Source organism: Ochotona princeps, chromosome 9 (genome assembly GCF_030435755.1).
Source record: "Ochotona princeps isolate mOchPri1 chromosome 9, mOchPri1.hap1, whole genome shotgun sequence".
In the NCBI taxonomy this organism is placed as follows: Eukaryota; Metazoa; Chordata; class Mammalia; order Lagomorpha; family Ochotonidae; genus Ochotona; species Ochotona princeps.
The window spans coordinates 35408919-35421335 of NC_080840.1; the positions used below are offsets into that span (position 1 = coordinate 35408919).

General features: G+C 40.3%; 1 protein-coding gene across 1 annotated transcript in view; it reads right to left on the reverse strand.

Annotated features, from left to right (window-relative positions):
* Positions 1-208: 208 nt before the first annotated feature.
* The window catches only part of SDC2 (syndecan 2), a 116328-nt gene continuing 104119 nt past the window's right edge, over positions 209-12417 (reverse strand). Inside the window, exons 3-5 of the mRNA XM_012925683.2 lie at positions 6955-7088; positions 1302-1437; positions 209-445 (exon numbers count right to left, since the gene is read on the reverse strand). Of these exons, the coding sequence (XP_012781137.1) occupies positions 282-445; positions 1302-1437; positions 6955-7088 (434 nt within the window). The 3' untranslated portion in view covers positions 209-281. The remainder of the gene's footprint in view (positions 446-1301; positions 1438-6954; positions 7089-12417) is intronic.

The window sequence follows — 12417 nt, forward strand, 5'->3', positions numbered from 1 at the left end:
TCATAACATAATATTTTGCCACTGCTATTCACAGAACACTGCAGATGTTAAATTTTAATTTTATGTTGTTCTAAAGAAATACATGAAAAGTTTTAAATACAATGGGATTTTATCATTAAAGTGCCAGACTGGCCCTTTAATGGAGAAACAAAAATAACAAAAACAAACAAAACAAAACAAAATAAAACAAAAAAAAAAAACAAAGATCTTCATTACTCTATGCAAAAGCTTTATTTTGAAAAGTTCAGTGATCTCACAAATAGAGACACTAAGTGGGAGTTTTATGCATAAAACTCCTTAGTAGGTGCCTTCTGATAAGCAGCACTGGATGGTTTGCGTTCTCCAAGGTCATAGCTGCCTTCATCCTTCTTTCTCATGCGATATACCAGCAGCAGGATAAGGAAAATTGCAAAAAGAAAGCCGATAACTCCCCCGGCAATGACAGCTGAAACAAACCAAAAGAAAGATTGTTTTCAGCAGAGATTCAAGGGCTGCAGAATGTGGCTTTGTCAAACCCAATCTATTTACATTTTTATAAAAGGCTTAATTTGAAAATCCAAACTTAAGAAAAAATGGATGGATTTAATAAAGCAACCAGGTAATTATGCAAATCTGACATTTCTCAGGAAGGTACAATGCTTTCTTTGATTAGTAATTAATATTACCCAATGAGAAAAATCCAGTTGTGACCTCAACTAATCTCATACTTAAATGCTTTCATCTTTTCAGTACTCACATTTCATATTCTCATTGTCCAATTGCTTTTCTTGTGAAAACACAATGTATGATACCATTGACTTAAAAATTTTTAACAGTAAAGGTAAAACATGCCACTTTCTTTCTGTCTGAGTTTTGATTTTCCAAGGATTAGGTATTGCTAAATTGTGCAAGTCAACTCTTTGCTCTTCCATAATATAAGTTCCATTTAAAGACACAGTCTTGATAATGTGGGTAGTGAACTGCCTCCCCACTCTGTCCTCCACTCCCGAACACCTTCCTCTTTTTCTTGAGTTCATTTTGAAATCAGGATGCTCTAAGGAAGACACACTGATCTTCCTACCCTGTCATCCTGCCTTGCCCAGCTGTTCTGGACCATTTCAGTCATTAACTTTCCTCTTTGTTGTGACCTCCTACTCTGTTTTCCTACTCATGACTGAGCTTGCTGGTAGAAAACAAAAAGGATGCTTGCCTAGTTTCTCACTACAGAACAAAGGATCCCCACCACCGCATTCAGCAAGCCCAGCCACCCCTCCTAATACCACTTAGAAATCCTTCCTACCAGAACACTGCCAACTGCTCACCTGCGAGGACTTCTGTCCGTTTGAACAGGTTGTCCGAGTGCTTCTCAGTGTACACGTTTGTGTCCTCTTCAGCAGGGTCCATTTTCCTTTCTGAGTCAGAGAGATGAACCTTTTCCTTATCGATTTCCTCAGGTGTCTGGGATGAGGGAAAGGGAGACATTACATCATCTTCTAAGCATATGCTGGAAAGAAGTGATAACAAAAGGACTCCAAAGCCCTCTTTCTCCTGATCTTGAGTTTAGGAGGTCATATCTATAAACACTTCATGTAATGTCTACACCAATGTGTGAGTTCCACGGTGGACTCAGGAGTCATGGATCTGCATGACACCCGTCACACGAACTGTCAAGATGGACAGTCAATGATTTTTTATCATAATGCCAAGGATATGTTTAGGTGTCTTGGTTGATGTTTCCTATGATCTCTACACTCTCACTGCTCTCTTGATTTCTGCTACCAGTTCCCTCAGGCTGCTCTAACCCAACAACAGGGTGCTAATTTTCCTGGCGCCTTCATGTTTTTGCTACCTACAGCAATGTATTGAAAGCTCCTGCAGAGGTTCCCACAGTCTTACTCTGAAAAGCTTTTGCCTATTTAGTCTTGTACCTTCAGTGAAACCTGGATGAGAACTTCAGGTGACCTGGATTCTTCAAGTAGCTCCTCTGGGACCCTAACCAAGTCATTCTGCTTTTCTATCCCTCAGTTACCTCATCTGCCCAATGAGGGGCACTTTCAAGTTACCGAAAGTTCCACAATGCAAGGTCTACCTTACTATCTTGCAGCCTCAACTTTAGTCAGCGTTTATTTCCATCTGGCCAGCAGCCTATAAGACATTTGCCCTCAGCTGTACCTCTTTTCACACTACGTATCAATTTGAAGAGTAATTTCCCACCAAATCAGATCAGCTCTCTTATATTTCCATTATTGGGACCATAAAGGGGGTAGGGAACTAACTGTTCCAGCATATTTCATATTGTGTATTTCCCGTATCAGTTTAAAAGAAACTCCACTCTCTTTAAAGTTAAGTTCCTGTCTTGGAGTATCATTTCTACAGCTTTGTTCATTTCTTTGTCACATCATTTCTATTTCTATAATGGCCCTAGAATTTTACATGCTGTATAGCATCCAATCTTCACCTAGGCCCACCATTTGCTCCCCAGTGGAAAATCCAGTGAGGGCACCTCTATCACCTCTTATTTACAAAAACTGATTCTTTTCTCTTTTTAAAGATTTATTTATTTATCTGAGAGTCACAGTTATAGAGAGAGTGAGAGACAGAAGAGGTGGGTCTTCCATCCACTGATTCACTCCCTAGATGGCCTCAATGGCAAGAGCTGGGCTAAGCTGAATCCACTACCCATAAACTTCTTCCAGGTCTCCTGCATGGGTAGCTGGGGCCCAACCACTTGAACCATCTTCCACTGAACTACAGAATAGGTTACATGCATTCTTACCTAGAGACCCCTTTTTCTGCTTGCTAGTTGTTTTTTGCTGGTAGAGGTTATGAAAAGGAAGAGAAAATAAAAATAGATGGATACTCAGGATTGGAAGCGAAGAGGAGTACACAAATTCTAGTGGGAAATGAGATGGACATAAATAGCCACTGTAATATAACAAAAGTTTCATAGGAAATGCATATCACCAAAAAACTGGGGAAGGTGATGACACACTTGGGATTTTCGCATGTAATTGGAGTGTCTTGATTTGGAGACTGGGCTCCACTCCCAATTCTAGCTTCCTACTATTGTACACCAGGTAATTGATAACACTTTATGTAGTTGGGGTCTTTACACCCACTTAGGCCACCCAGAATGACCTTAGCCTAACCTAGGCTTGGCTGTTGCAACATTTGTGGAGAGTAAAACAAAAGATGGGAGATTTATGTATCTATCTCTCTCTTTATCTTACAATTAAAATTTTTAAAAATCTGTGTATGAATCTCAAAAAGTATTTCTTCACCAAAAATAAACTTCATGTCCCATTTTCCATGAACTTCCTAAAGCATGCTTATTTTAGAGATTGAGTCTAACTTATCCATATCATCTTTGTCCCTTTATTATGACAAACCACATTACCTCAGAGTTTTTGAGTTCCTAAAGTCATTTAAGAGAAATGACCCATTTGACTCAGTAGGAAGTAAAACCAAGCCTGCACCCCAGGGATCTGAGGTCATGGGGATGGAAGACTCACTAGAGCCACGCTGCCTGTGAAGGACTGGTCCTACACAAGCTTCAAGGTGCCCTGGGTGAAATAGCCATCTTTTTAATTTGAGAAGTTTTATAGTATGGGAGCAGAAGTTTGACTAAGAGGAAATTATTCTACAGCACGGAACTAATTGGAACAAACCTTACTTTTGTATACATGGGCCCAATAAAATTATACCAAGGTAGCATGAACAACTACATGAAGCTGATGAAAAGATTGCCATGTCCATGTCTGACTCTTTGGATGTCATGGTCATGGGCTGGAAGTAAAAGATGACAGATGATGATCTACTTCAACCAAGAACTATTTATTTTTTGTCACAGAAATGTACTACAAACTAGAAAGAAGAGCTATAATAATGACATTAATGTCACTGTGAGACTCATTCAACAGCAAAATCTACACTAATGCTATCCTAGAGGTAATGTTGAATTCAGCCATATCATACAGCTATAAAATGGAAAATGGAATCACTACTGTTATTTATTATCAATATCATCATAATTAGGGACTAAAATAGTATTTGAAACTTAATGAGTACAGATATATAATCTACCATTAATAAATTTTCATTATTACATGAACACAACAGTAGTAAGGATAGAAATATATTAAGATGATTTGGAATTATCCATTTCTAAAATCATCTGCCAGATGTCTATTATTCTCCATCTTGACCTGATGCAATTACTATCTTAAAGTTGATTTCTAAAAGCTTAAATACATTTTCAATTCATTGTTGTCAACAAACCCTCAGCACTCTATATCAAACTCGATTTGCTTAGAACACAAGCCTGTCACTAAAAGCCACAATCCACACAGCAGAGTGTCTTTCCACCAGTGATGAGTTCTAATGGTTGCTAACATCAAGAGATGTCATCATGAACAGCAGCCAAACAAAAATGTGGTAAAAATAAACAAACAAATAAAAATGCATCTTTCAACGAACATTCCACATAACTGTATGTATACACTTTGGCCGTCAGCCATCTGACTACCAATTGCCACTTGCTACTTTTCATTTCTCTGCTTCTCCCTTCTTTCATGGAACCAATTTAGACACTGAGGGAGCAGCATCCAGGCCTGCAGCCATCACACCAGCTAGGAATGTCTAGCCGGGTCCTCCATGGGTCTTCCTTTCCCTGCAGTCAGTTTGCTACTAACATGGATCGATTCTTCTGACAAAGCACACCAGTCTGGACAGGGCTGCCCTCCGGCTGCTCCGCATCAGCACAAACCCATCTGGCTCTGTCATTCACCACACTGGTCATATGCACAAGGGAACTGAGGACGAGGAGGTTTCTGGGAAGGGTAGGAAAGACTCACATGTGAACCTGCCTGCAGAGGGGTGCTGCTTGCTCTAGGGGAGCCTCTCACTGACAAAACAGCCTTCCATATCCTACCTGCTGCTAAAGCTTGGCAGCATCTCCTTTCCAAACAGAAAAGCCCCAAGACATTTGGGTTTGTAAGTTTTCAGAAGCAGCATGTAAACTCCACCACTGCAGTTACCACACATGTTCATTTGGTGTATTGGATTGGTCTTTTCTGCTCCACCAAACTCAATCAGTATTTACACAATGCTTACCAGCTCTCCAGTGCCATGCTATAAGCACTCCTATTTAATCTTCTTAACGACCCATAAGGAATGGCTCAGAAACTAAGAAAGTTGACTGGATCCATGATGAAGAGCTTAGGCCTTCTCCACATTTTATTACATATGTTCCAATAGTCAACCTATTAACAAATGGCCAGCTAATGGCAATATAGCACTAGTGAACCAAAATCATGAATTCAGCTTGAATTTGCTGGGTACATTTGATCTGCCTTAAGACCAAAGACCTCATTCTGAATGAGTTAGGTCTCAAATGAATACATACAGGTGTGCCTGGGTTCATCATAATCGTAACAGGTTCAACTTTCCAAACTACTGACGAGGGCCCAGCGAGACTTTGAGAAATAGTTTATTGAAAACATGACAAGATTTATATTCAAGGTATGCAGTGAACGAATGAATGAATTTATCATTCATTCTCTTGCCCACCTCAGCTTATGTGAAGTTTACAATGGTTTAATTAAGAGCACTCTCTGGGAAATAAAGAAAACTTAAGTCAACTTAAGAAGGAGTGTTGGGGCCTGGCACAGTAGTCTAGTGGCAAAAGTCCTCGCCTTGAACACACCGGGATCCCATATGGGCGCTGGTTCTAATCCTGGCAGCCCTGCTTCCCATCCAGCTCCCTGACTGGAACCTGGGAAAGCAGTCAAGGACAGCCCAAGTCCTTCTTGGGACCCTGCATCTGTGTGGGAGACCCAGAAGTAGCTCCTGACTTCTGACTTCAGATTGGCTCAGCTCTGGCTATTGTGGCCACTTGGGGAATGAATCATAGGATGGAAGATCTTCCTCTCTGTCTCTTCTCCTTTCTGTATATCTGCCTTTCCAATAAAAAATAAATCTTAAAAAAAAGGATGTTGTATGAAAATTATTTGTATATAAATTAGACATGGGTGGTAAAAATAGTTAAGTGGACAAATGCCAAAATGATCATTAGGAATAAAGAAAAAGTCACAATGATATGAGGGTAGCTTACAAAATTCATGAAAAATGGAATTAAAAGACAACTTTACTTTGGGCAAAAAATGTTTGAAATCCTTGCATACAGGGAACATTGTGAAAGTTCATGAAAAGGGCCCATGTTTTTGTACAGCAGATGAACCCACCATCTGTAATGTCAGCATTGCGTAGGAGTGCCAGTTTGAGTCCTGACTGTTGTACTGATCCTGTCTTTACCTGGCCCAACTCTAGCCATGGTGGTCATCTGAGGAGTGACAGCAGATAGAGGATCTTCCTCTCAGCCTCTCTCTCTTCATCCCAACCCCACCTCCCTGCCTTTCAAAAGAGTTTATGAAAAATATGAAAAATACGAAAAATATGTATTATAAATACTACATATAAGTAAAAATATTTTGTACCAAAATTATTTTTAGTTCCATTTTTCAGAAAGATGTTCATACTATTTGGGACAGTATTGTGGTACAGCAAATTAAGCTATCGCCTGCATTGCTAGATTTAACACTGGAGCACCATTGTGAATCTTGGCTTTACCATTTCTGTGCCTGGGAAGGCAGTAGAAGATGACCCAAGTACCTGGGCTCCTGCCACCCATGTGGGAAACCCAGATGGAGTGCCAGGTTCCTGGTTTTTGCCTGGCTCAGCCCCAGCTGGCCATTATGGTCATGTGGGGTAGTGAACCAGCAGACAGAAGATCTCCGTCTCTTTACCTCAGTCTGTGTTACTATGAATGTCAAATAAATAAAATTATTCAGAAATAAATCTTTGGCTCCTTCATAATTTTAAATGAGACCTTTTAAAGAAAAACTTTGCCATACAATAAAAGAGAAAAGGGGGGAAAGAGAGAGAGAGAAAGTATTTACAATACAAGCAAGAACATACCTTTGTCTGGGCAGGCATCTTGTTTTGTATCTTCAGTGTTGTGGTTTCCACTTTCGGAGCAACACTCGTGATGGGTACCTTTAGGAATGGTCGAGATGTTGTCACCTCTGGACTTTCTATGTCCTCACCAGCTCCTGGAAAAAAATCACAAGTCAAGAGTTCTGTTTTACTGGAAGTGGTTATACAAAGTCGTGTTCTTTCAAAATCCTAGCTCTTCACTGCCCTGAAGGTATTCCAAAGGGCAGCTATAGGTGCCTTGGAAGGTTTTTTTTCTATAATGCCGTTATCCTGAACACCTCAAGTAGCTCTCTTTTCAGTGGCTTTCTCAATCTCTCCTGCTCAGTGAGATTTCTTGTTTACATGGAAGCATGTTCCACTCTCCATTTGAAAAAGACAACACAACAAAATACAGAAAAAGAAAACCTATCTACAGCTGACTCCTCATCTCATGGTGAGCTGCCATCTCCTTGACACATCCTATTTCTTTGGGTTTCTGGGATTCCCAGGCTTTCCCTTTCCTCTCTGGCTAGAATCAGTCTCCTGGACAGGCTTATTTCTCTTCTAGCTGAATGCTGGTTACCAAAGTTCCTCAAGGTTCAGCCTTAGGTCACCTCTTATTTTATACTTTCAGATTCAGACTCATATATCCAAAAGCTTGCTTCTCACTTTTCACTTGAATGGCTCAAAAGTATTATCTCTAACTTGTCTAAAATAGAATTCAGGACATCTTCTTTTCACCCGTCACAAACTAGTCTTCTCTCATTTTGTATGACTGAATCCTCTGTTCTTACTATACCCGAACTATAACTTCTTTTATTCTTAGCTCCCTGTGAAACCCATCACCCAGTCCTCCCAATTTTACCTTATTAATCCTTCTCTATTGTAACACCTTTCTACAGTTCTGGGGCAGGAATCACTGTATCTGCTCTCTCCTAACAGGCCCTTCTCAGTCTAGTACACTGTCCACAAATCGGCTAAATGGCTCCCTCATCCTCATTGAAAACTCTTACAATGGCACCCAATTGTTCCCAGGTTGCACAAAAATGCCTCAGTCTAATCCTGTGTGGTCTGGCCCCAGCTTCTTGGAGCATCAGTGTCTTTGCTGTCTTCTGAGTCTGCTGATCAGCTGAAGTTCTCACTAATTCATTCCTAATGCACCCACAGGCGTTGGGGAAGACCTACCTTGTGCAGAATTCTGAGTTCTTTAAGAAACTGTCTTTAGAATCATTCTCCTACCTCTAATTGCATTTAACAGAAGTTTATAGTTACGTACTTATTTATTGACTGATAAAGCACTTATAATAAATAACTACTCTACCAGACTGGAATTTCCACAAGGTCCAAGAATTGCACCTGCTCAGCTCCAGAGTATCTAGCACAATTTTTTACACATACAGCCTCCAACCTGGTATTTGTTTCAACAAGTGATTAACTACTGACTTCTCTGCTGGGCACTTTTTTTTTTTAACCGGAATGGTGTTTGAGGATTTTAACATTTAAGGTACAACACAGTTCTAATATTAATTGTGTGGCGGACTTGTAAAAACAACTCAAAATAAATACAAACTAGCCTGTTTCCTTAGACAAAAATGAATGACGAGTACTTCTAAACTCCTGAAAAGGATGAGTATTTCTCATAGAATCATATCAACATAATAAGCAATTTGGAAGGCAAGAGACAACAAGCTGGAAACAGGGTAATTGGCTATGGTTCATTTCTTAATTTGTCAACTGTCTCTCTTAACTTCAGAACATACGTTCTTGCTGTTATTATAGAGAAGAAATGGCAGGGTATATGAGAATAAAAAAAGGTTTGGACATTAGAAAAACAAACCAATGTAGTAGTGACTCTGGCATTATTAGCTCTATTATTAATTACTTGTGTCTTAGTGTCTTTACTTGTAAAATAGGAATAATAATAACAACTCAGAGGTGCATATTATCAACCACAAACAGACATGATACATATTTGGAAATATGCCGAACTCACAGTAAAAATAAATCATTAATAATGATGATGACAGAAATACAAAATACAGTTAATTTTTTTTCTTGCATTGAATAATTGAAATCCCAGGCCCGGCACAATGGCTCAATTGGCTAATCTTCTGCATTGCAAGCATCAGGATCCCATATGGGCGCCGGTTCATATTCCAGCTGCTCTACTTCTCATCTAGCTCCCTACCTGTGGCCTGGGAAAGCAGTGGAGGATGGCCTAAGAAGTCTTGAAATCTTGCAACCACATGGAGACCTGAAAGAATCTCCTGGTTCCTGATAGGCAAGCTGCTGCTGTTGTGGCCATTTGGGGAGTGAACCAGTGGATGGAAGTGTTTCTCTCCATCCCTCCTTTTTTCTATAAATCTGCCTTTCCCATAGAAATAAATAAATCTGCTTTCTTCTTTTGAAGAGTGAAATCTCAATGAGAAATGAAATCTTTCAGTGAGGGATCTTTAAAATCCCACTGTGTTTATTTAAGAGTGAAAATAGAGAGCGAGAAAGAGAAAGAAGCCAAACCTGGGAACTTGGTCTAAGTCTTCCTTGAGGGTGGCAGCGACCCATGCACGTGAGCCCTCACTACTGCCTCCCAGGGTCTACATCAACATGAATGTGGAAGAAGGACCTAGGGTGGGACACTGAACCCAAGCACTCTGATATGGCATCCGGGCATCTTAACTGGCAGTGTAATGGCTAACAGACTTGCTTACCAAGAGTTCCAAAGATGAGTCAGAAAACGGGCTGGAGAGAATTTATATGTGAGAAGAGTCTTATGGGACAAACAAGTCTTTGAGTTAGCTTGTCTGCGATTTGAGCCAGTTAAGTACTGTGCCTCAAGAGGTAGGCTATTATTTTTACTAATGCTAATAAGGGGAGAAAACCTTTTGCTCAAACTAGAAACCTGGGATCCCCTAGTTCACCTCTTCCCTCACCTCTCTCCCCACTGTGTAGCTCCTGCTTTTCTGTCTAAAAGATCCCACCCTAAGGCTTCTCTTCCCCCAGGAAACCCCTGTTAATCCATCAAGACAGCATCAATGGCAACTTCTCTACAGCCTCCTGTCATCTTTCCAACATCTTTCCGTATGTTCCCACTGCTCACCCTGTTTCATCCCACTATTTTGAAAAAGAGACACAGAGGCAGACAGCAATGCTCCAACTGAAATGCCCACAACAGCTGAGGCTCGACCAGACTGAAACCAGGAACCCAATTTTACCTTGTGAGTTGCAGAGACTCAAGCACCTCGTCCATCATTAACTGTGCCCCACTGCATCAGCAGGAAGCTTGATCAGAAACAGAGTAAATAAAGACTTAAACTGGGAACTCCAACACGGCATGTAGGTATTCTGAGTGGTGGCTTAACTAGCTTTACCATAAGGTTTGCTCTCTTGTTATTTTTAAATAATACTTTTCCATTTATACTATGGCCTGAATGTTGATGTCTGCCCAAAATTCACATGCTGAGACCTAATCCCCATTGTGATTGTGTTAAGAACTAGGAGGTAAGATATATGTATTCCACAATGGAATGCCTAAATCTGGTTCCTGACTCCAGCTTCCTGCTACTGTGGATAACAGAACACTATGGCAATCGTGCAAGTAATCTGGCAGACCTCAGAAGGAGTCCCAGCTATTGTCTCAGATGTTGTGGGCATTTGGGGACTGAATCAGCAAATAGGAGTCAGCCAACTGAGCCATTTATCCAGACCCCACAAGTACAATTTTCACTCTTTATTTAGTGCCACCAATTTCTGGGCCTCAAGGAGAACTGGCTGTGCTAATAAAGTTTTCATGGTTCTGCCCACTGCTGAGTATTGCAGGTTTTCCATGTTGACCAAGTCTATTCCTACCAGCCCATCTGTTACCAGCTTTCAAAACTTCATGTTTTTTTCTTAACACCTTTACCATTTTTATTGCCCCTGTGTGTATACGCTCAATTCTTTATTATTTGTTTAGTTGGATATTGGAAGGTATTTGTCCTCAATCCATTATCTTCAATTATCTTCAACCCAAAGTCAACATTTAACAGAAATTTTTGTTAGAAAGTATTCATATTGTTTCCCACCATAATGGTGTTATCATTTCTCCTTTCTGCTTTTCTCTCAGTATAGACCTTTGTTCCCTTAAGGATAGGAACCAAATATTTCCTATCTCTGTAATCTAAGGACACGGCATCTACTCCTTCCCATACTCAGGCCAAATATATAGTTTCAATCCCATCTCATCAATTGGGAAGCACGCCTTGGGTTTGCAGCATCTATTCTACAGTGCAGCTGCTTTTCCAGCGGATGGCCTGATAAAAGGACAGATGGTAGACTGGCCAGTGCCCTGGAGATTCCAGTGTTTCCAGCTGGGATTGGCCACCAGCTAGCCCCTTGAGTTTAAAATGGAATGGTAGGATATAGGAGGCAGAGCAGCAAATGACTAACAGAGTACTTCCCACTGACCTACAGTGACCTGGGGTAAGTTAGGTAATCTCTGTGCTTCAAATTTTCTCCTCTTAGAAAATGCAAATAATAATAACTGATCCAAAATACAATCCTTTTTGAGCATAACACGATGCCACTACAGGACTCTTCACACAGTCTTCACATGACGAGTCATAGTCAAAACACAAGTGAACTCAAAACATTGTCTAAAGTACCTTGAGGCTTTGTGCATAAGGCATATACAAAACAGAAATGAATTCTTCATCAGACTTGGGTCTCAGCCTTAAGATATCTCATTGTGTATACGTACCACCCAACCCCCCAAAAGAAAAAACAATCAAATTTGAAATACTTCTGGTCGCAGACATTTTGGATAAGGGATACTCAACCTCTAGAACCTATCCTTACCGAAATCTTGATAAGGACGGGGGTATTGCCTGGCACATGCACATGATGCTTCACACACTGGAGTTATAAGTTACTTCAAGTGGAAGGGTGAAGAAGTAGTGCCCGGCTCATAGCAAAAGATGATTTCCAAAGTCAAATATGTTCTCCACTTTTTTTTTTTTTTTACAACCACGATCTTCCCTAGGTTACAGCTGTGGCAGAAGCAGTGCAGCCCCACTTTTCAGACCAAGTTTGATTTCAGGCTCTGGATTTCAAATGATCCACCCCAAGTGCCTTTCACCTGGATTACCAGGGCAGGGAAGGTTTTTGTTTTTGTTTTGTTTTTTAATTAAATTTCAAGACAACCAACAAAAATCGGCGCAAATGACTTGGGCAGCCTTATAGATCCCTAGTAATTCTTAGATCCTAAGATTTGTGAAAAGGGGATCAAAATGTATCTGTAATTATCATTTCCTAAGACATCTGGAAGATGATAGTTACAAAGCACTTTTAAGGTGCTAAAATTAAAGAGGTGCCATGAGTGAAAGGTATTAATAGGCTTGTGGGCAATGAAGAACAACTCTTTTCACACTCATTCTACGTGTGTGATATTTATCACTCTCCCAAGAATAACTAGGGCTATTTTTACATAGA